The sequence below is a fragment of the Coffea arabica genome, chromosome 11e, assembly GCF_036785885.1.
Source record: "Coffea arabica cultivar ET-39 chromosome 11e, Coffea Arabica ET-39 HiFi, whole genome shotgun sequence".
Classification (NCBI taxonomy): Eukaryota; Viridiplantae; Streptophyta; class Magnoliopsida; order Gentianales; family Rubiaceae; genus Coffea; species Coffea arabica.
In genome coordinates, this window is record NC_092331.1 from 56,204,510 (window position 1) to 56,231,221 (window position 26,712).

The window sequence follows — 26,712 nt, forward strand, 5'->3', positions numbered from 1 at the left end:
TTTTGAAGATTGTTCGGGGATCTAGGTTTATTTGCCGAATTTCTTACTTTCGTAAGAAAATGTCAGGAAGAAACATACCACTGGGGTCGTCTAGCTCGAGTTTGTGGGGGGTAGTTATTTCTTAGTAGCAACAGCCCGTGGAGGCTTGGCCCTTGTCGGGGTTTCAATCCCACATCGGTCTTGGGGGGGGAAAGGGTTGGGTAGATAAGTCCCCTGAACGTCTTCAAAAGTTGCCGGCTTTTGAAGATTGTTCGGAATCTAGATTTATTTGCCGAATTTCTTACTTTCGTAAGAAAATGTCAGAAGGTCCAAATGAAGGAAGCAGTAAATCAATTAGTAAAATGCAATGAAATGCCTGGCTTTGGCCTGCTAGGAAGCAGTAAATCAATTAGTAAAATGCACGTTTACTGATTTCAAAGGTAAGTTTTTGTAGTCAATGCGAAAAAAAAAATCAATGAAACATTAGTAATTCAGGTTTAATAAGCAATAAGAAAATTGATGCAAGGAACGCGGTGTAGGAAAATTGCACGGAAGTACGGTAAATTATCACCAAGGGCAAATCCAGCCTTTGGTCCATTCCATCATTTCTCAGCTCTTCCCTATTGTACCAAGACTTAAGTACGGTAAATTCCATACTAGGCCTTTGGCTTGGTGGTCACTACACAGGACTCAAGTCTTAGATGACTCCCACTAATTTGTCATTATATGTGCCGGTCTTAATTGGTCATTTTCGATGGAGTTTCCACTCACATCGAGTCCTCTTCCCCCTTCCCGTAGATTAGGTTATAGGAATTTTATAATTGTAACAAAAAAAAATTGCATTGTACCGTTGCCTCTCTCATCCCATAACTACTCTTCATCATATGCCCCGGTAACTATACTACATCGCATGTGTCATCAAAATTTCTTTCGAGCTTTACGTTAAAAGCTCAAATTCTACTCGAGATCGATTCGAATTCGAGTTTGATAAAATTGAGTCTAGCTCAATTCAATTAAATTAAAATTCTATTAAACCCGTTTGCAATTTTATGTACAACAAAAAGGAAGACATATTTCAGCTTTTTTCTTAATGGAGAAGTTTTTTTTTTAAGACATAGACCTTCTTGGAATATAAAACTCATGAAGTTTTGGCTTAACAAAGAAGCTTGTTTTAATTCAAAATATAAAACCATGCTTTGAACGAAAAAGATAAAGAAAAAAGAGGTAATCCGTACCTATGATGTTGAAAAACAAAAAATGTCTGTTATATTCTCATGAGAAACACCCAAACTTATGTTTGTTCTTTCATTTCCTTTTTCCTATGCGTGGCAACATACCTCAACTTTAATCTTGTAACGTTTTATTGGCCTGGTTATAATATTTTTTTTTTTTTTTGCAAAATATGAAACCAATTTTGCTAAGCTGGTTTGGAATTTGGAGTTACTTCATGCTACATTGTAAAAAAGAAAAATGAAATTATTTACATATTTTCCTTCTTACCATGGTAAAGTTCATTTTCCAGTAAATTTTTACAGTTTCATAAAATCCAGCAACAGACAAAGTCACACCTCACACACAGTCACACACTCCACACTCCACGCTGCCATTCTTAATGCTTTTTTCAGTTTCCAGTCCTTCCATCTCCTCCTCTTCCGCCCCATTCCCTCCCTCCCTCCCTCATTACACCTCAACAAACCCCATTAAACGTAAATAACCACCACCACCACCATCACTGGCCAGCCACCCCAATACGGCCATTCCTCCTCCTCGACCATGACAAGACTAAAACCCCATGTAGCATTTTCCCTCCTTTTCCTCTTTAGCTTCTGCTTCTTTAACCTCGACGCCTTCGAAAACCCAGATTTAGCTCCGCTCTTGGCCTTCAAGTCCTCCTCAGACTACTCCAACACACTCTCTCAATGGACCTCCAAAACCGACCCATGCACGTGGCCAGGCGTTTCTTGCCTTCACAACCGGGTCAGCCACCTCGTTCTCGAAGGCCTCAATCTCAAAAGCTCCTTCGAACCCCTCACTCGCTTAACTCAGCTCCGAGTTCTCAGCCTCAAATATAACCATTTCTCCGGCCCCATTCCTAACCTCTCAAACCTCACCTCACTTAAGCTACTTTTCTTATCTCACAACCAGTTCTCCGGCGAGTTTCCGGCTTCCGTAACGTCTCTCACCCGCCTCTACCGTCTCGATCTGTCTTTCAACAACCTCTCCGGCGTTATCCCGGCCACTAAAGTGAACCATATGACCCACATGTTAACTCTTCGTCTTGAGGTAAACGGGTTTTCGGGGCAAATATCGGGTCTCAACGTGCCTAATCTTCAAGACTTCAACGTTTCCTGCAACAAATTGTCGGGTCCGATACCATATTCGCTCTCGGGCTTCCCGGAATCAGCATTTTGGAAGAATCTTATGCTTTGTGGGGAACCATTGCCGAGTTGTTCGTCTGTAAGGAGTGACCCGACTCGACCCGGAACTTCTTCCGGAGCTATAGCATCTCCGTTGGGTCCCGGGGGAGGAAACCCTTCTACTGTAGCATCTTCTCCCACCTCAGTTCCGGAATACGGGTCGCCGACTAGAACGGGAAAAACTCGCCGTAGCGGAGGGAATAAAATGACCAAAGGGGAAATAATCGCCTTGATAATGGGCGATGTTCTGGTCCTGGCCTTAGCCTGCCTTCTATTCTACTGTTACTTCTGGAGGAAGTCGAAGAAAATGGATCAAAAAACCAGCTCAGAAGTGGAAAAGATCGTATACTCGTCAAGCCCGTATCCGAACTTGGCCCAGTCCGGTTTTGAGAGGGGCAAAATGGTCTTCTTCGAGGGGGCAAAGAGGTTTGAGCTGGAGGACTTGCTTAGGGCCTCAGCTGAAATGTTGGGCAAAGGGGGTTTTGGGACTGCTTATAAGGCAATATTGGATGATGGGAATGTTGTAGCAGTGAAAAGATTAAAAGAAATGTCTGCGAATGGGAGAAAAGATTTTGAGCAGCAAATGGAGGTTCTTGGAAGGCTTAGGCACCCAAATCTGGTCAGCTTGAAAGCCTATTATTTTGCTAGTGAAGAAAAATTGCTGGTCTATGATTTCATGCCTAATGGAAATTTGTTTTGGCTTCTTCATGGTAAGCACTTTTTTCTCTGTTGGATTTTTTTTGGCATGTACGTCTATATTTTTTTGGTGGTGGGGTCTAGTTATGTTGCTAATAAAAAATGGTTACTGTTTAAAAGTGCAGTTTAAATATTATGCTCAATTTTATGTCTGATATATGATGGATAGTTGAGAATTTTATAGAATATATTTATATGATTTAGATATTGGTGGTGCACATGGGGTTTGACAATGTATTTCTGTAGTAGTGTTCGGCTCTGGTATTTATGGCTGGCATTGATTCTTAAATGTTTTAGGCTTTGGAATCTGAGTAAGCATTTACTGGTAGATTCACCATATCAGTCTTTTTGAAACTGAGTTTGAATTGATTCTTAAATGTTTTAGGCTTTGAAATCTGAGTAGGCATTTACTTGTAGAATCACCATCTCATCTCAGTCTTTGAAACTGAATTTGAATCTCAAATGAGTATTTTGTGTTGAGGGGTAGAGGCACTGGTACGAGCAAATGTAGATAAGGTGTATTATGGTTGCAGATTACAATGGTTCAGATTACAATGGTTCGATTTCTAGCCTATAATTTGATTATCGCCATAATATTGCACACAATGTTGAGTCTCGTGGAATCATTTTGCCATTCAGATACAAGATTGGCAGGTAGTATTAGTGAAAAGCCAATTTATAAAATAATAGGCTTTGAAGCTGGCCAAATTGGGTGCCTTATTTCAACGTCATCCAAAAGTGTGGGAATGGAGAGAAAAGCCATGGGAGCGTGACATATTTCACACATGGAGGGAGGGGAACAGCTTAACAGTGGACTAGGGTCTTAAGGCGCATTTGATATAATATCCTCGTTTGTTTTCACCCTCTTCTTGCTAAGTAATCAAAGCTGCATAATGTACTTTACATTGGACAAAGAGGGCCATTATGATGGAAATTTGGAAGCCAGCTTTTTGTCTTGAACTCATTTGTCAAAAGTCGTAGATAAAACTCGGTTCTTCCTACAAATTGGGTGCTAAGTAGCCCCATTTCTGATACAATATCTTTAATGTGAAGGGGACCGCCTCTTGTTGGTTAGCATAAGTTCTCATGGGGCAGCAATTGTTTCATTGGAAGACATTCTTAGTGTTGTTCCATCAAACACTGTCCAGCATCCCACCTCCTATTTGTCTGTCCCTGTCTGCAGTGTTTGTTATTTTCTTGTGTAATGTAGTGAGCTACAGCACTATATGTTAAACCTTCATAATCATGTATCACCGTACAGCAGCAGTTAATGATTATTTAACATGAAATTTCGTGTACATTGAAATTTTCTTTTGTAACCCAGGGAATAGAGGTCCTGGAAGAACCCCACTGGACTGGACCACAAGACTCAAGATTGCTGCTGGAGCAGCAAGAGGACTAGCTTTCATTCACAGCTCATGCAAGTCCCTTAAGCTCACGCATGGTAATATCAAATCAACAAACGTCCTAATCGATAAAACCGGCAACGCCCGTCTATCTGATTTTGGCCTCTCAGCCTTCGCCTTGCCCTCAACAGCTTCAAGATCCAATGGCTATCGGGCCCCTGAAGCCGCCCTGGATAGCCGAAAACTCACTCAGAAATCCGATGTGTACTCATTTGGGGTCCTATTGTTGGAGCTGCTTACAGGGAAATGTCCCTCCATCGTGGACAATGGGGGACACGGGACAGGATACACCGGCATCATCGATTTACCAAGATGGGTGCAATCTGTGGTGAGGGAGGAGTGGACTGCTGAAGTGTTTGATTTGGAGTTGATGCGATACAAGGACATTGAGGAAGAAATGGTGGGGTTGTTGCAGATAGCAATGGCTTGTTCTACGGCCTCGCCAGATCAAAGGCCAAAGATGAACTATGTAGCGAAAATGATAGAAGAGTTGAGAGGAGCAGACGTGTCACCATCCCATGAGACAGCTGATTCTGTTTCGGACTCGCCTTCTGTGTCTGAAGATGCATGCGGAGTAGCAAGTCAATGATCAAAATGGTTGGTAAAGACGTAGAAGGTTTTGCTTGTCTGTGGTTGATGTGAGATTCTGTAAAGGAGGTTTTTTTCTTCTCCCCCCTTCTTCTTTTTGGGAACTAATCCTCTCTTTAATTAGGAATTTTTCTAATACAGTACTTTCGTTTTATGGCATAGTTGTTGTGCATGATGCTAAACTGCTAATTTCATTGATACCACTATCATCGTAAGGTTAGGTTGATCAAGCTTGACTAACATTGAACATTCTGCCGTATCTGCTGTCTAGACATATCAACATGATGCTATTTTTGCCGTGGAACATAATCTGGGTCGGAGAGCATTATTACGTGTTCGTTTTGTAATGTGATCTCAAATTTTCTTTATTTTTATCCTTCCTTAACTTTTAAGCAAAGGATTAATCACTAGCTTAGTTCAGTAATTGGAATTTTAGAAAGCAAAGGATTTTGATTAAACATATTAAAGTTATTTTCTTGTTTCAGTTTCCCTCTAGAATTTAACTTTTATGACACTAAAGTGGACTTTAATCCCCCTTTTCTTTTTTTCTATTTTTTTTTATTTTGGTGAGAAAGCTCGAAATGAGCTATAATGTTTCATGGTACTAAACAATGTTAAATTTATACCGTCACATTTTATGAATTATGATTCGACACTTTAACATACACTACCTAAACTGCTTAAGATTAAGAATTCAAGAATACTTGTCTATAGGCAAACTTTTGTCATATAAGAAAAAGGGTGTTATTGGGACGTAATTTTTCTAGATAATTTAACTTTATTAGTCCCGAACAACAAAAATGCATTGGCTTTTTCGTGAAATACTACTATTTTTAGTACGTAGAAATGAATCAGGGATGAAATAAATAGCAACTTCAATAAAGCATATATTTTGATCCAGAAAATGAATTAAAAGTGAGACAAATAGTTTTGTCATTCACTCTTCTCCACAAATTCTGTGAAACGTTTTCCCTGTCCGTTTGTTTTTTAAATCTCAAGTTTTTGTGCACTTTTCACAAGATGGGTTGGGCCAGGTCTGGACTGACTCGTCTATGGTTGTGCTTGTCTGATAAAATCTACTCTTAGAATTTAATGGGTCTTGCCGATGGGATCTGGATTCTGCCCAAGATGGCTCCCTTCAATGGGAATGATAAAGAGATGGACAAGAATAGTGCGAAGGACTAAAAGCGAACAATAGATACTTGCAAAGGAAATAAAACTAAACTTAGTATGTAAGGGTGTAAACAAGTCTAATCAAATCGAATACTGTGTTTAGATTAGCTATTTTTGGAGGTATTTTTGAAATATTTTATTGTAGCAATGTAGGTGAAAAACTTTTACTGTAGATGAGGTTATTTTTTGTAATTTTTAAGTTGTTTTTGGTATTTTTGAGGTTGTCTTTTATGTTTTTGGTTTTTTTCAGATTGTTTTTGGTATTTTTGAGATTGTTTTTATTTGTGTATTACTGTAGCATTGTACATGAAAAATTTATTTTTAAAAAAATGATAAATCCAGATGGAGAAAATGTATTTGATTATTTTTATTGAATTTGAATATTATCAAATATAAAATATTGTTCAAAATTAGTTCGACTAATTGGTGAATCATGTTCGAACAAACTCTTATCAAATTGAATTGGATTTGAGTGTTGAATAATTTAATTCATCTTTCAACCCTATCAGTACGGGAACAAAATTATAATGGTTGGAGGAATTTTTAACGAACTCTTCATTATACAATGACAAGAATGTGAGAACATCACAGATGCCTAGCCGCAAATAGTGTGGTACGAAAAAGTATGTACACTTCAATAATTTTCTTCGCCATGTACAACAGCTCAATGGTTTCTTTTGCTCCATGTAGAGGTATTTTCCCCACATAATCTAAGAATAAAAGAATACAACTAACAGGGAAATAATGAACAATCAAATGTGGTAGAGGAATTTGACTCTAAGATTAGTGCAAAATAAGTGATCATAAACGTGTTCTCTTCCTATATTATTGGTTGAAGTGCATGAGCTTTGGTGCAAACCTCACCAATCTATCCAAAGACTGAGGTGGGAACTTCCTTGCAAACAAGTGACAAGTATCGTTTTTGCTCCCATTGTGTACGCAATTGCTTCCGCTCCTCATCTTCTCCAGAAGCTCCGCAGTTACTCTATCTCTGTAAAAGCTCATGGGGTGAGGTCCTCCCTTGGACCAATCAGCATGAGTCAAAGTTCTTTTAGAAGTCTTCTTCCCAAATTTCATGTTCACAAATGTTGGCAAATAATGTTCATCAGCATAGCATGAGCCCTTGCAATAGTGTTGGAAGGCTGGAAAATACGTCTTATCTGAGATAACCTCAAGGGCAAGATCTCTATCCATTTCAAACCATTGGGAACCCTTTCTCCAATCTTCAATTTTGATCAAGGGCTGCATTTGCCTACTGTATCGGCCACGTCCCACCGGACCGGCTTGATCATATACCTCCACATGACTCAATGTTGAGTTCATTAGATAATTATAGACAATGGAGAAGTTGAATAGAGGTATGCATGCTTCAGATACGAGAACAAAACGTTGGTTTGATACATCAAGTAGAGCATTGGCTAGTAATCTTCTTTCAGCTTCAATCATATTAACATTTCCCCATTGAACTTCCTACATAGTCAAAAGAAACTCAACAACATGAATAACTATGCAGGGAAAATTTAATTAAAAAGAATGCTACTTCAATGGTGCAAAAATAAATCTAAGAAAATAGAAAAACTAACCAAACTACTTTGACAAAATTAATTAGAAGCATTCACATCTAGCATTAAAAAAAATCCCGACTGCCTAGTTTCCTAACTCTTTTGAACGAATCAATTGAACAAAAACATCTTCCAATTATTCCTAACCAATTGCTTCCCTTTATGTCAGATGTCGGTAGGTTGGATATGAAATTAAATATTGTCAGTTCATGAAAGAATTGGACGATTCAAGATGCACATCATACATTAAAGGAAAGGGAGATGATAATTAAAAGCAAGGATTTTGTGCTAATACAAAAACTATATTTTGGGTAAGTCAACAAATAAATTTGAAAGTAAATTTACTCATTCTTCGAAATCCAGCACCCCAAATTATAGCATCCAGCTAAACAGGTCATTCAGTTTCCTTCCTAGTAAGTACTGGAAAATATCCTTTTCTGATCTTTAGGGAAATCAAAAGTTCAGTGTCCCCTCAATATTTTATCTAGGAATCTTTTCCGCCAAAAGAAACGTATCCACATTATGATTAACTGTTACTTCTTGTTAAAGTAATGGATCTAAACTGCCAAAAAAAAATAGTATTACAAAAAGAAAATTATTCATTAAGGACAAAATTAATCGTTAAGAATTTAAACTCACCTTACTGGGAATTCTCCGGCCATGAAACACAGAACCTTCCGGCTCTGATCCATTGTATGATGGATTTGGATGCACATAAATGGAGTAAAGCCCCTTATGCCCTTTGAAGAATTTCTCCCAGAGGGGTGCTAAGCTCACCGGCCCTCTCGTCAGAAACATGAATGCAACCTTGGGGACGCGTTTGAATGGAAATTCTTGAATCTTAGGAGTCATTGAAGCTTTCCACAGGAGCTCTTCATCGTTCATATCGTGCATAATATCAGGTGGCTCTAGTAAATCCGCCAACCCTTTATGCTTCATCACCTTCCCTGGCGGCGGCGGCAATGCCGTTGTTACTGGTGGTGGTGGTGATGGCCGTGATGGTGATGAAGATAGAGAGATTTGGCCATCATTGACCAGTAAATTGAATGTGACGTTTTTGAATTGCAAACTAAGAAATACTCCGGCAGTCAAACCAAAGGCAAAGAACAACAAAAAGGCCAAGAGATTCACATACTGCAATGGACCATTGAAGAACTTCAGTGATGGAAAGCCAGAAGTAAGCTTTTGGTCCTTCATCATCACGGGACTCGGCACTTCCGATAGAATAGTTCTTTAACCTTTTATGGTCGAACTTTTGAGAAAATTTTGATTATTCAGTAGTGGGATTCAAGGAGAGGAGTCCTATTCTAACATAAGCACGGAACTAAGAGATTCAAACTCCAAATAGATGTGGAATACCAATTACTATTTGCTAGACGGCAATATGGACAAGAACAAATTAAGTTCTAGAGTTGTGCAGGGAAAAGGAAGAGTTCTCTATTCAAAGAACCAATGAAAGATCAAAATTATAGTTACCTTTTAATGATGGAATATGGGAGAGAGGAGGAGAGGCGGGCATGCAGACGCGGCTGTCCTAATTGGCTGTGGCGACGGCTTCGATTTATTCAACGGTGTAAAACCATTATGTATGGTAAATGTATTTGTCAAGTCAATAGTCCGTTATTAGGTCTTTAGTCTTATATGGACGGTTGTCTGTTTGTTGAAAAAGACTTCGTAGCACGCGTTTATACTTTATACAGGTTGCACACGGATAGTAGTATAAGATTCAAGAACAAAATCTTTTTTTTTTTTTTGGAAAAAAAATATGTATCCATTTCAGACAATTATACGGGTGTTATTTACGGTAAGTCTTGCTTAGCATAAGTTCTTTTACATTGTTTAATTATGTCAAGATTCTCTACAATTTTTCAAAAGATTTTTCTGACTATTGCTTAGCGAGCATTTGTTAGCATACCCAAATAATTATTTAATTTACCATACGAATATAAATAGTACCAATTGTTATCGTTTCTTGTATTTATAAACTTTTCTCAATCTAAATTAACTTTTTCAACTTTTCCACTTGGCAGTCGTTAGCTTTCTAAAATTACACTTTTTAATTACAATAATGCCCCATTTTAAGAAAAATACTTTGGACTTTTTCACGGTTAATTAGTTTAATATGGTAGGTTAATTGATTTAAATGTGTTAATGGGTATCCGTTAGAAAAATTCATTATTACGGTAATTACTCTCTTATATTTAGAACATAGATTTTTTTTAATTTTGTAATTCTAATTTTTTTTTAGTTACTGTCGGTAATTTGATTTTACAAAATCTAAATGAAAGAGAACAAGGCCCTTGTTCTTTTCTTCTCTTTCAAGTTGTCTCTACATTGAAAGTTTAAACTGAGTAAAAGTACCCCAACTCAGGATTTTTTCTTTTCTTTTTTTGAAGCATAAAGGAAAAACCTTCATTCATGTCAAATCTCCAAGAGCAGCATCACTAACAATCTTGGGGAAGTTTACAACCCCAACTCAGGATGTTAAAACATGGACTTGGCACATTATTACCAGTTTGAGTTACCTCATCATTATCTTTTGACTGTTGGGATAACAGCAAGGACTCTCATTTAGACATGTGAAGCTCATGCCGTATTGTGATAATTTTCAATGGACATCTTAGCCGCCATACTCTTCAAACTCCAAATTCTACAGGTTTTCTCTAAAGAAGAAAAGAACAAAAAGTAGGTAAGAGAGGTGTGGTAACTTCTTGAGTTTCATCATGAGTAAGAAGATACACTAGCTAGTGGAAGTTAATACATATCTTACTGGCAAATTTCTTCAAACTCTCTGCCTCCCAAGAATATGTTAAAATGAGGAAATATCCTGTAAGAAGATTATTGTGTCCAAAGGAAACATGATAGAAAAAATACCAGAAAATCTAAGTCCAAGAAGTGAAAATCATTTATTATTCTATTATTACTTTTTCTAGTTTTGAGAACAGCATCCTGGTTTTATGTCAAGAGAAAGAATAGTACTGTAGTAGCTTCTCAACCGACTGATAAGACAACTAGAAAAAAAGACGATCGAGCTTCCAAGAAGATCCCAACTGGTAGACCGGACCTTTATTGCCAAAACAAAACATGCTGTGACCATGGCTAGTTCACATTAAATTAATGGACATTAGATGGTTATTTATATGTTACAACTTTTTTCCGGGGACTGATGGGACAACCCTATTTATTTCTTCATATTTGTATAGATAATAGATCCAAACAAACTAAAATGTAGATCCAAATTTTGTAGGGCAACTGCTACTAAACCCTTTTTTGGCCTTTGCTGCTTTGATAATATCACCGATTTAATTAGAGAAATTTTTTTGTAACCCATAAAGTTGTAAACATATTATTGCCTGTAGATGAATACAAAAGCAAATGAGTACTGTTCATTCTTGTTTCTATTATCGTTTCTGATTTAATTGAAACTTGTGCACTGTCCAATTAGTTTCTTGTAGTGAATTATTAGAAAGAAATGCAGCCTCGAACAGCCGATTGGCCATGATTTTAATACACGCCTGGATAACAATATAACAACGTGCAAAGCTTCAAGATTATTGTCTGAAAATCTACTTGAAGAAAATGCCAGTTGCAACAGGACATTGACTGAGTCGTTAATCATGACCTGATAACCACGGCAAAGTTAAAATGGACCACATAAATAGAGAGTATTCCCTAAGAGTTGAGACTCCAATTTTTATTTCAAGTTAAACATTCTTACGAAGTTAATTTAACAATCACTCATTAAAATTCTTATAACGATTTGAAATCCAGTCAAAACGCGTGTCAACCCTACTTCAGAAAAAGGAAAAAAAATTAAAAATTACACAAATTGACGCAAAAAAAAAAACTTATTCTTGGGTGCAAAAAGTGGATTTGCTTTTGTTTGAAAAAAAAGTGCGTATTCGCTTTTGAATTATAAGAGAGAGTTATTATCAAGGTGAAGGCATCAAAGCATTTTAGCTTTTGAAGATTTGAAAAGAATAGTCCGAATTGATGGATCCAGTTCATACGCTCTCTTTTCTGTCTGTTTTGGGAGGAAAAGTCCGTATTCTAGAAGTCAAGCTTGGTGGATTTTAGCGGGGCTGTCACCAAATGTATCTGGTAAGTGTGGAAGAGAAGAACCCGTCAATCCTTTTAAGTTTTAACCCCTAATTATACGATCAATAATATATTCTCCCAATATCTTTGCAGTTTTGCTTCTATACCAAAGTTGTAAATTATGGAAATTCACAATGAAAATAGCAGAATACACTACTGACTGGTTTATCTATTCTTCAAGTTTATGAATTGCTTCGGATTCTCTGTCCAGTTTACGTGTTTAAGTTCACTGTTCAACTCAATACAACATCATCTGTTTTAGAAAACTGATGTCGCGACTTCTTAAACTCTCTATCCAGCTTACGTATTTAAGATCACTGTCCAACTTAATACATCATCGTTTGTTTTAGAAAACTAATGTCGTGACTTCTTAAACTCTTATCCCTTCTAACAAACTTTTAGCCCAGTTGTACAGGGAATGGATGAAAGATTGTGGTTTCAAATTTTCTTTTCTTCAATCACAAGGTTCAGAAAAATTGAGAATTCAATCGTACTGCTAATCGTTCGTTTTCATCTGAAGGTTAAAGGGATCAGGGGAATTTGCAATATCTTTTTTCTATGGTGAACAAAATGGAGTGTTTTCACCTAATCAACCATTTTTTTGTCCAAAGTGTATTTGACTGTTTATCAGAAGTGTTTAAGCATCCTTTTATCTTCCAATTAGGCATATAGACGGAAAATCAATATATGGTGTCAACTGCGTCCCTTTATTGGAATATAGCAATATATATGTATATATATATCAATCTATGGTATCGACTGTGTTTAAACATCACTAGGAGAATGATAAAGAAGGGGTTTCGAAATATAGACAAAAGAATAGATAAAGGCTTGAAGTTGCAGACTTGATGATGATGGCTACTAATAGTTAATTAGTTTCTTGATTTTGTCTTATACTACTAGTTTACAGAAAATGGCGAAGGGTTTAAGCTTGTGTATATATTGTTGACATGAAAAGCTTTCTTTAAATTTGGAAGTCAGGTTATCAGTTTGTTTGATAAGAAATGGTGTAGTATTAACTTAAGACAGACAGAGAGAATCTGCAACGTGAATGAAAGTTAAAACTTTGCTCTCTCATCTAAACTTTGATCGATGGCAACATTCTTAAAAAGCCAAAGGACTTAATAACTTAATAATTATTTCTCAACAATATCATTGTTATGGTCGTCAATAGGAAAACAATATAAGGGTGCGTTTGATAAAACTGAAATCTGAAGTCTGAAATCTGAATCTATTAATTTATTGAACTGTTATGTATTAAATCTAATACATTTAAATATATATCACATTTAGTGATAAGTGAATAGTTTATTGCTTAATTTTGAGAGTAAGTTTTGCCTAGAAAATTCAATACCACTTAATTAATTCAGATGTTTAATTTTTTATTATTAAACAGTTTGAATATGTTAAAATCTGATTCCATTAAGTTTAAATGCTAAATTGAATTATCAAATAGGCTTAAGATTAATTGCTTAAAGTCTCTTCTTTTAAATTCTGACGTTTTTGAGAAACTAGTGAGATGATTTCCCATGTGTACATATTGAAGTGGGCCAAATTTTGTACTGCTATGAAACGGTCCGTGGACATGGAGGTATGTGAAATAAATACTAATGCATGTGCATTTAGTTATGAACATGGCATAACAGAGCAGCAATGACGCACCAATACTGCCAGAACCCCAAGTTGTTTTCGGCTTCTCTTTGAGACCTGTTGATGGGCTAGCAAGTGTCAATTTTTCGTACCTCATTGGGAAACTAAATGCACCATGCAGATTTCAGATGTCTTCCAAGTTAGGAGATTGAGATGATTTGTTTTTCTGGTTGGAAAGCCAAATTTCAGTTTCTTCGATTGATAGCAATCAATTCCTACAATTTATGTGATCCTCCGGTCTTGAAAGCATGTATTTAATGAGGCTTTTTGGGGATTTGTCAGGTTTAGAAATAGAACAGTACTGGAAGACTCTTGCTCATCTTAAGTTATCTTGAGAAAAGACACAAGAAGGATCGTCCAATTCAATTTGCCAAGAGCAAATGTCACAAAACACAGTACTGAAGAAAGCTCAAGACTTCTGTATTCTTCCTCATTATCGTTTGGGAAAGTATTGATTATCAAGAAACATGACAAAATTTGGAGTGCACGTATCTGAAAAAAAATCTTAATTTTTTTTCCCATTGTTAATCGACAAAAAGGTATTTGGCCAAAACGTAGTAGTAATTAACAGTTGCAGGCCTGTCAAACATTGTTGAAAATACTGAATTTCATCAGTTTGTCCCTTGTCAGTCAGGGACAAGAGATTTCTTCCTTCTCGGGTAAGAGAAAGGTCCCATTCTTTGTCCATGGCTTTCGATGAGCCCAAGGCTCCTAATCTTTTTAGCCTTTTTCCGGATTTGTGACTTAAAATTGTTAGATATTAGCTTTGGTTGGATGGGGTGCATGGTTGTGTAATTGCACTGGTCATAAGACATGTCATGTGCTGATATCAAAATTACAGTCAAATTAAACAAAAACGAATGTGTGTTGTAAAATTTTAAGAGAGAGGCTTAAATGCGACTCGTGAATCTATAAGCAAGAGTAATTTTATCAACAAAAATATGTTTTTGTGATAAACTTTCAGACCACAGACTTAATTGGAACACATGAAATTAGAAATGGACAATTCCACTCGTGTTTGGCTCATCTGATAAACTGTCCTAATACATGTATGATACCACGTTAATTAGATATCAAACAGTGCCTTAACATAACCTAAGTAGTGAATCCTAGTAATTTTGGAGCAATCCTAAGCAAAGGCTGAAGAGTGCTTGGATGAAACTTTCTTGCAAAAAGGTGACAAACTGAGCTAATCTCACCATTGTAACTACAATTGACCCCAAAACGAGCTTGATTTAGAAATGGTTCTGTGATATCATTCCTCATAAATGTTCTAGGATGTGAACCTCCTGTAGACCAATCAGTCCAAGTTATAGTCCTATTTGATGTCAACTCAGGACAAACTTTTGTCACCAGCGTTGGTAAATAATGCTCATCCATGTAGCAAGGGGGCATGCAAAGGTCTCTGAAAATTTGGTACAATTTTACATCAGAGACAATTTCAATTGCTAGCTTTCTGTTGGCTTCAAACCACTGTGACCCTTTTCTCCAATCTGACAGCGTAATCATTGGCCACATTCTCTTGTTGTATCTTCCTCGGCCTATTGGCCTAGGATCGTCAAATGTGCTAAGAAAGCTTTGGTTGGCGTTGATGAGGTAGTTGTAGATGGTAGTGAAGTTGAATATGGGAATGCAGGCTTCTGAGAGTAATATGAATCTCTCGTTGGAATGGTCAAGGAGGGCATTTGCTAGTAGACGTTTCTCTGCATCGATCATTGTCACCCTTCCCCATTGAACATGCTGCAACCACCACCACTAAAATGAAATCAAGCTAGGATTATGTGGAATAGTATAAACTTTTGAGTATATTTTTTAATAGGGAAGAAAAATTTGCAATTTTGCAAGTAGATGATAGTATTTATCACTTTTCCCAGGAGGGAAAAAGTTCGGTATTTTTGCCTGAAAAACTATAGATTATTAGTGGTAATAAGAACCTTGCTTGGTATTCGTCGCTTGTAAAATACAGATGATTCAGGAGGCTCGTCGGTGAACTCTGGAGATGTATGAAGGTAAATTGAGAAGAAGCCCTGATGTCCTTTGAAAAACACTTCCCAGAGTGGTGCCAAGGGTAAGCTTCCCCTAGTCAAGAACATGAACGCAATTTTGGGGGTACGATCGAATGGGTATTCAGTTATATGAGGTACCAAAGAGGCCCTCCAAAGCAATTCTTCATCACTCATTGAGTGCCAAAGGCCTTGTTGAGATGCCATATCCATCAATGTATTAGTGGTATTATCTGAACTATAATTAGACTGTGAAGTTGAAAGAGATGAGTTTGAGGAAGAGTTGCATTGGTTTTGTGAGGATAGAGACAGAGAATAGGCAGTGGGTTGAGGGAAGTACAAGTCATCATAGATTGAGTACTTTTTGAGATGATCATTGATGAACATTCCCAGAATTAGAAGAAAAAATGCCATAGAAATACAGAAGACTAAAGTGGTGGCAACTTCAAAACTCCCTTCCCTAACTTCTCTTTCAACGCGAACACTGAGTTTCTTCACAAACATTGTCATTTAAACTCCTCTCTTGATATCTTCTCATCTCTTCACTTGCGCATGGTATTTTATAGCTGTTTTATGGACTTCAAAAAGTAATAACAAGAAACAAGGCATGCTTTCCATCGCTATACTGATAAAAGAGGGTCAAGGAGCAAGATAAAGAGAAGTTAATAAATGATGAAAAATGTGAGAGAAGTGTATTCGCACAATAAGGTAAAGCAAGATTACCCTCGAGAATGGCTTTGGTAACTTCTCAAGTGGCGAGTAAAGATGTAGAGAGCAAAAACAAGCAAGGATAGGCACATGGAAAGTGTTTTCAACCGAAAAAAGAAAGGAAAATAACATAATGACTGGCATACTCTCTGTCTGTGTGTGGGTGAAAGAGAGAGAGAGAGAGAGTTCCGAGTAGTAAATATGCTTTCTGCTGCTAAAATGGCAATGTACTAATTCTTTAGCTGTTCAAATACTGTACTTCATGCAACTCCAAACAGAATACATTTGTAGCTAGTGTAACATGACAAGTATTTGCCATCTATTCACTATTTCTGTTTATCGTATAAGATGGAAAATGTGCAAGTAATCTAGTATTTTTTCTATCACTTTACCAGGAATGCAAATGACAGAGTCATGTGATAATAGTCAGTTATGATCGAGTTTGTTCCTGGAAAAATACATTGCAGCAAGACCGACAATGGCTGCGGCCCCAACAATTTCTGCTGTCCTTGCAATATAATGCCTTATTGGGAAGCTTCCACTTCTTAAGTATGCCCACATCCAACGGGATAGAAAATGAAGCCGACATGAATTTTGGAACCTCTGAATCGAAAATTCCTACAGATAGGAAAGCAGGTCAGACCAGCAAGAACTGAGAATCCATACCCAACTCTTTAAAATAAAAGGAAAGGTCTAGTTTTGCCAGTACGGTTACAATATTGCAATCAAATCTAGCAGATCCTAGAGCAATAGCTGTCCATAATGCAACAGTTGTCTAGCCTAGATATTCTGCATAGCAGGTCCCAGAAGAGCAGCTTTCACAGTGGTTCATATTTTGCTCACATGGTCAAAAAATACAGCAAAACTGCACTTAAAGTTCTCTAAAGAGAACTCCTGCACAAAGGAAAATTTTGAGCTCTTCTTACGCATGAAATTATTAGTGGCATAATGAAAAGGAAGTCGTGCAAGACACTTGTTGAATCTAGCACTTCACAATTAATTATACCTTCAAGGATAATAAGCGAAAACATAAATTTTCTAAGTAAGGAAGACTGATTGACAAAATCTTGTATAAAGCTCAAATGATTAGGAGGTTCTACATTTCCTGTAAGAATCATAAATTCCACTGGAACAATGTATGCTTAGACGTGTTTATGTAATTTACTAAACAGGCCCCAATGGAAAAGCATTGCCATCACTGAAGTAACATCTAAAATAATAATAAAACATTCTGTAGAAGAAGGTACAAGTAACAGATTTATTTTTCATTTCTTTGGCTAGGAATAAGCAACAAAATTACAATCTGTCTCGAAGATGATTAAACCCATCAATATCTCCTCAACCCAGCACTCCATGGATAATACGCTTTCAAGTTTCTTGTGAAGTAAGCCTAACAACCAACATCTATAATAAAAAAAAAAAAAAAAACCAACATCTTTACTACTTGTATCCTACTTGCTGTGTTTTCTCACGTTACATGCTTCTTCCAATCTAATGCTTTGCAGAAATTAACTTGCATCAATTTTTAAGTCATGCTATATATGTAGAAAATGGGGCAGCATGTCCCTTTTAATGTGCCTTGCAATCATGGGAAAGAACAAGATCTTGTCCATTACATAGATACTTTCCTAGGCCATCTTTTCTCCGATTAGGTAGCTAAAGCCTACTTGAACAAAAAGTCAAATCATGGTAGTCTGGTGGTGATGGATTCACTAACTTACTGTAAATCTGCTTTATCAGTTACTGGCATGTTCCATGCACCAATAAACCCGCGAGGAGCATATCATCTCTTTCCCTTAAAAAACTAAGCTAATTGACAAACTAAAGGAGCAAAACATCTTCAGCTGAGAATAATAGGCTGGCAACACCGATGACTGTATCTTAGCTCATTAGTCATTAGCAAAAGCTGAGGACTCCAGGATGGAGCTCATACATGAATGTTTGAAAGCAAGACGCGCAATACCTTTGGTAACTTATCCTGCTCTGCAAGGTGGTCCACATGTAGCTTCACATTTGATGCAGCAGGAATCCAAAAACTGCGATCAACTTCAGCATAAGTGTAGGAAACAATGTCAAACAATGTTTTGGCTCCATCTTCTATGGATTTCAAGATGGTTGACTCTCGATTTCTTCGATTCCTGAGAATTGAAACCAATATCCTATTAGAATTCAGTCCTAAATATAATACATTATCATTTTTTTTAACATGTGAGATGATTGTGCTGCCACTGGTATTGATCTCATATGCATATATGGCTGAAAAAATAATCTCTTTCCAACGCGATAATATCCAAGTCTGAGTTAATCTCTTTGCCCACACTGTTCACCTACTGCCCCAGACATAAACGCAGATGTAGTATTGCACAAGCAAAGGTGAAACATACTTGAGATAGCCACAGAGCATGTGTTTTGGCCACAAATTAATTCTTCCGTGCATGGGAATTAAATTGTGTGGAGAGAGATCCATAAATAGGTATGTTGTCCGGAAATATTCCTGCACAAAAACTAGGAATCTCATGATCTAAATGATTTCCATTGAAAGAAGAAAAACAACCCAAGCAATAACACACTCGCAAGGATGGAAATCCTATTCTGATATCCTGCATGCTTTACCTCCATCATATTATAGTGTAAAATAAAATTCAACTAAAATCAAAACAATGTGCATTGGTAGTAGTTAAAATATCAAGGTTGCTATTATTGATTATCCCACCTCTTTGATTATTCCAATCTCAGATTTTTAACGAAGACGTGTTTTTAAAATATTGTCCATTCTGTATTGTGGAAAAATAGAACAGGAAAGGAAAGACAGATTCATCGCTTCTTGTTTTGATAATCAAGGATCATCTGAATTCCTTGAGATTTTGACAGCTGGGCACCTTGAATTGTAACTGAAGAAAAAGAAGTTTACCCAACCAAAGAAAAGTAATGCAAATTTGTTCAATTCCAAGAAATTAAAAACATAACCTCCAGCAAAGACTAAAGAGGATCTCATTTTCCTCCAATGGGAAGAAGATTCAAAACAGAATCAGGTACATTCTGCATAATGGTTTATTTAGGAATAGGTGAATCATGACCAAATTGAACCTATGCATCACCCATGACTCTTTTGCAATGTATTTGACAGTAGAAAAGAATTTCCACTGAGCACCCTTTAGAACTGAACAAAAATCACTTGTAAACCCAAGAAAATATTAGCATATCATGCCATGAAAATGAAGCCACAATCAAATCAACAAGAATAACAAATCAAAGGTAATGCAGGCGAAACTTTTTGCTTAACATGGACATCACTCTAATTGGAGAACCAAATATATTAACTAAACTTACAGTCATATTTCCACCAGATGTCACATCCAACACGGCACTTCCTTGCCTGAAAATTATCATGAAGCGAACATCAGAGAATAATGAAAGGCTGAAAATCATCAGATGCAACCCTTCAGCATATTCCAGAAAAGGAGTTAGAGCAGAGACTATGAAAGGCTATACGAAACAACAAAATAATGGTAAAATTCAACATCACATGAACTAGATGTGGAATGTGAACTGTAATAATAATATTGCTCCAATAAAAGTGTCTTCTTCTGAACCGTACCCCACGCAATGATCACCAACAATCAACGAATTAGTGCTGACGTGAAGCAATGCCATATGGCCATCTGTGTGTCCCTGAATAAGGAATATTTTACATCAACAAAGATCATGTATTTGATTAGTTCCAAAGAGGTGGAACTTCAGTTGATATTACTGGTTTTACAACAAGAATCCAAGAGCACCAGAATAAGAAATTTGGAACTTGAATAAAGACAACATGAAGCAAACATCAGAGAATTTACCATGCCTAAGAAATCCATCTGAAATACCATATATCTCATTCAAGGTATCACTTCCTCAAGAACACCAATAACAATTCAATAATAGTTCAAAGAATTACTTAAGATGCTACGATATTAGAAAGCAAAGCAGACCTCAGAACATCACCATGTGATAAGAGATGAGCAATATGAATTGCTCTCTCTTTTCATACTTCATCATGCAAAAATTAATAACAAAAGAAGAAAGTGGAGCTGATGGTAGTAACTTTACAGTTCTTTAGTTTCCATGTAGCATTCCAGCAAACTGACAAATCCACTTTCTTTAACCTTACAGTTCCTTATTTTCTGTGAAGGATCTTTTGTCCCACTTCCTGTACCATTTCTTGTCCCAACATTTATTAAATTGTCATATAAACTTCATGAAGATCTCATTTTAATTCTTTTTCTTGTCCCTTTAAGTTCCAACAGTTACTTATAGGGTAAAATACAAAAAAATAACAGACTAAATAACAATATATAACAGAAAAAAAAAGAAGAAAATTCATTAAAAAAGGATGTTCATGAGGGATATATGGTGATTTAATAGATGTCGGGACAGGAAATGGTACAAGAAGTGGGACAGAAGATCCTTGATGCTTATTTTCTATGTAGCAGTCCTGTGAACTGACAAAATAAATATAACATTCATGACCTATCAGGTAATGGAAGGCATGGCTAAAGCCCTCTATTTCAGGCCATGTAGCAGCTTAATACAGGACTACCCTGATTTAAAACTGGTCCTAACTAAAACAGAGAGTAGTGAACCTGACCTCTATTTAGGACTAACTAAAGTTACTGCCTTATATGTATGTAATTTCATCAGGAAGTTACAATTGAAAGAAGCTTTTTCAACACTAATTCTAGAACAGACTTTCAAGACACTTTTTATCTAAATTAGCAGCAGAATAAAAGTAAATCAGCCATTACAAGTAAAGAGTTGGATGTGTTTCATCTAAGAAACTAATACACCATCATGGATTTTACACCAAATGCAGGTAATTGTTCTGCTGATAAACTACTCAATCAGGAAGCATGCTAGATCTTACTTTGACATCAGAGAATACAGATTGTCAAAGAGGGCAGACCACAACTAAGCTAAGGCAAGTCACCACTTCAAAGACCTTGTCCAGAAAATAACTGTTTCAGTCAACCAAAGTATTACATATACTTGGACCAACAGAGATAGGGTAAAGTCTAATTGTTGGTACCGCGACCAATGTCACTGGGACAATGGCTGCTTCATTATCTCTCAAATGAAACAAACAATGTAATGATGCATGCAGCTAATCACATATATATCACATATTATATCAAACAAGAACACTACAAACCATGACTGCAGAAATATATGTCTCATAATGACTAGGATTACATGAAGGATAGAGGCCATTAAATCAAGTAATCCATCCTTCAAACGAAGTCAACCAGTTCAAAGTTTACTATTTTTTCCATTGTATTCTGACATGATTTAACTGACTTGTGCAACTCAAATAATCCCAGAAAAGAAATAGTTGAAACAAACATTTCTGAGTGTTTCTTGACAAACAGACCTGCTAAAAGTTTATTTCTCAAGATTCTTTGAATTGGGCTTTTGACCTTATGTCACTAGCAGTGGCAATTTGTCCCACACAGGTAGATAAAGTTTTGTTGGAATATTATATCTTGGCATTTTTTACAGGTGTAATTTCTTATTTCAATTGAGGAAAATATTGATGTGAACCATCCGGTCAGATCAATTAGACAGATCATCATGGTATTAAATGTTTCAAACAACAGTTCCCCTACTACTGAAGGGAAAACGGAAAATAATAGAAGCATCCTGTAGCTGAAATTTCAATTTAAAAAAGTTAAGCCCATTAGCATATTCAGATGCACAGAGCTTTTGAATGAAAATTACTGGTGCATGTATGATTCGCAGTAGCTGACCACCAATGTAGATCTCTTCAGAACCAGAAACAGCAACATGACTAAGAGACCAATCATCTGCATTAATATTCAAGTCAATGTGAGGAAGAAAATTTATTACTGAATGAAGGAAACTCTGTTTGTCCTAGTCAAGTTTTTAATTTAGAATAGTTTATACTTCCCATGACCCACAAATCTTGGAAAACACTTTACAATATCAATGAAATTCAAATATGGCTCCTTCGCCAAGAATAGATTCTTAAGCAAATCCTTGGATAATTCTCTTTCTGGAATGTAATAGGCACAGTGATAGGGTTTTTTCTAAACATATATCCAAAAGAGCTCCAACAGCTAAATATACTGAAGAACTCCAATGGAGTTTTTTCTAATCACACAATAGACCAAATGAAAAGAACTCCAAGTCTCCAACTGCCAAATGCTACTTCCGAAACTTCAAAACCATAGTCAGCTCAATACAAGTGCTTTCCAACAAGCAAGGACTGTCATTCTGAAGTGCAATGAAACTCAAAGAATAGTAGTTGAAAATCTGACATCATATTTGAGCCTAGCATAAAATGGCACTTTCTGTTATAGTTAGGTACTGAAGTAGAAGTTTTCATGAATGTGCCACCATTCCAGGGCACAAGCTGTGCAAAACTAACAAAAAATGAAATCCTGACCTTTTCCAATTCGACGTATAGTATTTTCATGAGCCAAGAGGGTAGCACCAGTATTGCACTTCTGAACCACAGAAAGACCTGAAATGAAACATGATGACCGGTAATCACTCCTTTTATTCATTACAGCAAACAAGATCAAATTCAGAAACAAAGTTCAACTGCAAAAGATGATTCTAAGTCGACTTTGAGGAATTGTGAGTTCGTCATTCACTAAGTTTTCTGATTTAGTGATGACTCCAAAGTCAAAATGCAGAAATATCATTTTATCCTATTATCCACATAGACAGGGTCTTTAAGCTGAATCAAGAATAGCAAAACATATGGAGCAGGTGCTGGAACTGCAGTTTTCAGCTAACAAAATGATAAAAAAAAGGTCCAATAGAGAAGAAACTGATATTTTGTTTAACTTCCCTTGATCATGTTAAAAGAAGCAAAATTAAACAATGAAAACAGAAGACATGCAGATACATGTGGTTTATTTGCGTAAGTAAGACACTGACACAGATACAAGATCTAATCATGAAAAGCAACACGTTACAAGGTCTCTAGGAGAAAATGACATCCAAGCACATCAGAAAATCAGAGACTTAGAGGAGGAAGAGCAGTATAATAAAGATATATACATTAAGCCGGACAAACCTATTCAACTGCTTACCATCGACATGGTCATGATGGTGATGGGTCATGAAGACAACCAACTTTTTTGGCAAAGCAGCAATAATTTCTTCAAGCTGAAGATGCAAAGATCATTATGATGGAGAATAAAAAATGACAAAGAAATAAACAAGCAAGTTTCTAAATAATGGTTGATCCAGTTCTAATTAAGTGAAAAGACAAGTTTGGACTAATCTCCATTATTATTGATGCTCTATTACTCCAGTTCTATTCGTCTTGTTCCAACAACTCCACTGGTCAATTTTACTTTGCCCTGTAATAGCTGACTCTGTCATGTAGTAATAAAATCAACCAAGAATTTCATGAGTACATTTCAGGTCCCTACTAAGTAAAATTTGACGCCATCCTTGTGGGGTAATATAGAGGCCAATGAAATTAAATGGGAAGTTTAAAAAAGAAAAACATGACATTTTTAATGGGCTTTTAATATTTTACCTCCCTATGTCCTTTGCAAGACAAGACTATAATTTCATCAACCTCCCCCACATATTTTTAAAGGCTTAAACCTAAAGACCTGCCAATTCAGGACTGTTTGACTATATTACTTGGATTACAAGCTCACAGGAGAATCATGTTAATGATATAATAATTGAAGGTATTTAGTTAGGCCCAATTCTAAACATTCTGATTTTCCCTAGAAACAAATTCAGGAACTGTTGCATTTGCATTGCTTCAGATTAACATCAGCAGACCGTAGGACACTGAATTTGGTAGATATTACTGTCATAATTCAAGAAGTTAATTCTTGTTGCTTTGACAAAACAAGCAAAATGTGCTTAATAACTATAGGAATGGTCCATTAAGTTTACCTCTCTGTGAAAAGCAGAGCTGCATCCAGGGTCTACAATTAATGCATCACCACAAGCGATAAAGCTATTATTACTAGAGCTGTCAGTTTTATTTCCGGGCACAAAGATAACCAAGTTCGTAGTTCGAAATGGTTTCGCTGTCCTACTCCCCATCGGTACAAGCTTCAGACCTGGAGGGTACTCCTAAAAAGCATAGAGCAAGGTCATATAGTCACAAGCTATACTAATTGAGCAAAACAAGCAACTACACTTGTAATCACAAAACAAACTTCACACCAACATACTCGAAGTAGATATGAAATTTTTTGCTAAAACTTTCAATTTGAAATATTCAGAAGAATCACTGTGCAGAAATTTCAAGCAACCAGTATTCCTAAATTGAACTAGTCATTAACAATGAACTAGCGAAAAGATATTCAAATTAAATAAAAGACCTGACAATGTGAGGTAGGAGGAACTTTCCAACTTTCAGATGGTGCCATGTCATTTAGGAGGCCAAGAACAGCCAATGGTCCCACACGATCACTGTTGGGCTTCACTTCAAGAAGCATTTCAAGGCAATTCTCCATTCTTATCCACTTGCAAACCTCTGTGAACAGTTCATAACTTGCATTATTTATCTCTGCAAAGATGCTTGAATCTTTTTTGTTTTATTTATAAGATGGAATGTATGCAAGGGATCTGACACCATACAAATTGTGGAATCAAGAACTGTTGGACAACTGAATGTATACTCATCAAAAGAATACTAGTTTTTCTGAAGTAATAGTACTGACATCATAGGACAGAACTTTCACATTTGGTAGCAAAATACAAGCTATAAAGATGAAAATCAACCTTATCAGATTGGCAATATCTCAATGATGAGAATGCTATTTGTTATCATTAGATTGAAGAAAACTTTCAACATACAAAGAGCAAAATTTTACCTGACTGTTTTTGGTGATAGATTGATGCTTACACAGTTGTCCCATGTAGAACTAATATTACAAAAATACTCTCATTTACTCATTCAAGAGAAAACTGAGAGAAGGGGAATTATACAGGGCAGACAAATTACAAAAGTTACAGTTTCATATAAGGAAGTTTGCTTCCCTATGGTTAACATATTCACAGCATTTAGCCTGAACCAATTAATTCATTGCTTTTAAGCCTGCAGGAATTGAATACAAGTTTTCTAAGGAATTTTTGCTAGCAAACCTTTCAGCTTCCCGTCTTGAGACCCTAAATTTCCAACAATGTACACTGTCTTAATAGGCAAACCAGGCCCAAAATCAGGCTCCTCTAGACACTTCCAGAATTCCCACTCTACCTCCCTGGCTGACCCATATCCTACTTGCTCCAATGCCTACATTTAAAACAATAATAAGCATAAGCAGCTGCACAACCAGAAAAAATGTATATCTATTTAAGGCAAAATTATAGGAAATAATTTACAATAAGCAACCCAACGATTTCAAAGAAGGTATGTAAAAACTACAAAACAGTGCCCACATTTTGAATTTCCTATAGTCTAATGTTTAGATGACAGAAACAAATTTTAAAATTGGTCAAAATTCAAACTTTGTACTTGGGAACTCCAACACACGTAAACGCATCAGCAATACTCTATTTCAGAGTCCAATTCTAATTCTCGGTTATAAAAGATGCAAGAAATCTGAAAGCATAAAAAAATCTGCACTACTTTCCATCCCCAATCATTTCCAAAACCCAACAATCCAAAAGTATGAAGTTGCATACAACAGTTTAACTAAATAATCCCAAAAAGTGTAGTTTAATAAAGGAAAAGATGAACTTCAGTTGAGGTGAGGTGAGAGAAAATATACCTGATTGAGAGCTGAATTAAAATCAAATTCGCTTAAATTAATCTTATCTGAGGAAGAAAATTCACGGGTTTTTATGGATTTTTTTGAATGTAATAGTTGATCAGGCTCTGATAGTGGAGTTAACTGACTAGAAGGCAAGTCCCAGAGGTCAGAATCAACAAAGGAATCATATTCAGGGTCATTGAATTTTGGAGGTGGAGTTTGTTTTATGAGGAGGAATTCATCCCTGTCCAATGGGTTCTTGATGATAACTGCAAGTTTGTGATTTGCTGCAGCCATTGCCAAAACTGTTGGCACCACAGAATCACACAAATCAGAGAACGTTAAAAGCTTTGTCTTGTACAAGTGGGCGTTGCATTCTGTGGCAACTACCACAGCTCTACTAATTTTGATGGCAAAAGAATAAAACTCAAATCAGGATCGGCAGCTACCCCTGCTGATAATACCTCCAACGCGAGATTAAACACGTTTGCCAAGCTTAATTTTATTGGTACAAGGATTTTGTAACTGTTAGAAGCTTTGGCTTGTACAAGTGGGAGCTGCATTCTGTGACAACTAATTAGTTGAGTGGAGTCACGACTAATTGATGGCACCTTCATTTTAGGAATTCTAATAGTTGTGTCTATCCTTTAACAACGTCGTGATTAACAGGTTTGTAAGTAATAGTACAATTTATTGGT

General features: G+C 36.5%; 4 protein-coding genes across 6 annotated transcripts; 1 reads left to right on the forward strand and 3 right to left on the reverse strand.

The window, feature by feature from the left end:
* Positions 1–1,623: 1,623 nt before the first annotated feature.
* On the forward strand, positions 1,624–5,240 carry LOC113719265 (probable leucine-rich repeat receptor-like protein kinase At1g68400). Its single transcript, XM_027244437.2, has 2 exons — positions 1,624–3,106; positions 4,417–5,240. The coding sequence occupies exons 1-2, from the start codon at positions 1,753–1,755 to the stop codon at positions 5,085–5,087; spliced, it is 2,025 nt and encodes a 674-aa protein (XP_027100238.1). The 5' UTR covers positions 1,624–1,752; the 3' UTR covers positions 5,088–5,240.
* Positions 5,241–6,796: 1,556 nt separating this feature from the next.
* On the reverse strand, positions 6,797–9,356 carry LOC113718738 (glycosyltransferase BC10). Its single transcript, XM_027243646.2, has 2 exons — positions 8,461–9,356; positions 6,797–7,729 (listed from the first exon to the last, which is right to left on the reverse strand). Exons 1-2 carry the CDS (start codon positions 9,019–9,021, stop codon positions 7,085–7,087), a joined length of 1,206 nt encoding a protein of 401 aa, XP_027099447.1. The 5' UTR covers positions 9,022–9,356; the 3' UTR covers positions 6,797–7,084.
* Positions 9,357–14,561: 5,205 nt separating this feature from the next.
* On the reverse strand, positions 14,562–16,335 carry LOC113719297 (glycosyltransferase BC10-like). The gene is made up of 2 exons (XM_027244503.2): positions 15,504–16,335; positions 14,562–15,309 (listed from the first exon to the last, which is right to left on the reverse strand). The coding sequence occupies exons 1-2, from the start codon at positions 16,080–16,082 to the stop codon at positions 14,665–14,667; spliced, it is 1,224 nt and encodes a 407-aa protein (XP_027100304.1). The 5' UTR covers positions 16,083–16,335; the 3' UTR covers positions 14,562–14,664.
* A 138-nt stretch (positions 16,336–16,473) lies between these two features.
* Positions 16,474–26,603, reverse strand: LOC113719296 (uncharacterized). Of its 3 annotated transcripts, none has more exons than XR_003454817.2 (13): positions 26,033–26,603; positions 25,407–25,554; positions 24,641–24,795; positions 24,207–24,389; positions 23,378–23,453; positions 22,723–22,800; positions 22,035–22,120; positions 19,879–19,952; positions 19,611–19,656; positions 18,665–18,774; positions 18,244–18,418; positions 16,996–17,174; positions 16,802–16,898 (listed from the first exon to the last, which is right to left on the reverse strand). XR_003454817.2 is itself a non-coding variant. In XM_027244502.2 (12 exons), the coding sequence occupies exons 1-12, from the start codon at positions 26,309–26,311 to the stop codon at positions 16,707–16,709; spliced, it is 1,602 nt and encodes a 533-aa protein (XP_027100303.1). In that variant the 5' UTR covers positions 26,312–26,601; the 3' UTR covers positions 16,474–16,706. The 3 variants fall into 3 exon arrangements, 1 of the variants encoding a protein (XP_027100303.1); XR_003454816.2 differs by having other exon boundaries at positions 16,990–17,174; XM_027244502.2 differs by lacking the exon at positions 16,996–17,174 and having other exon boundaries at positions 16,474–16,898; positions 26,033–26,601.
* Positions 26,604–26,712: the final 109 nt, after the last annotated feature.

Coding starts and splice junctions, on each gene's coding strand:
- LOC113719265 (XM_027244437.2), top strand. CDS start 1,753: ATGACAAGACTAAAACCCCATGTAGCATTTTCCCTCCTTTTCCTCTTT. Junction 3,107..4,416: donor TTTGTTTTGGCTTCTTCATG/GTAAGCACTTTT, acceptor TTTGTAACCCAG/GGAATAGAGGTCCTGGAAGA.
- LOC113718738 (XM_027243646.2), bottom strand. CDS start 9,021: ATGATGAAGGACCAAAAGCTTACTTCTGGCTTTCCATCACTGAAGTTC. Junction 7,730..8,460: donor GCCGGAGAATTCCCAGTAAG/GTGAGTTTAAAT, acceptor TTGACTATGTAG/GAAGTTCAATGGGGAAATGT.
- LOC113719297 (XM_027244503.2), bottom strand. CDS start 16,082: ATGACAATGTTTGTGAAGAAACTCAGTGTTCGCGTTGAAAGAGAAGTT. Junction 15,310..15,503: donor AGCGACGAATACCAAGCAAG/GTTCTTATTACC, acceptor TGGTGGTTGCAG/CATGTTCAATGGGGAAGGGT.
- LOC113719296 (XM_027244502.2), bottom strand. CDS start 26,311: ATGGCTGCAGCAAATCACAAACTTGCAGTTATCATCAAGAACCCATTG. Junction 24,796..25,406: donor TCAAGACGGGAAGCTGAAAG/GTTTGCTAGCAA, acceptor AACTGTTCACAG/AGGTTTGCAAGTGGATAAGA. Junction 16,899..18,243: donor AGCAGGATAAGTTACCAAAG/GTATTGCGCGTC, acceptor TCCTATCTGTAG/GAATTTTCGATTCAGAGGTT.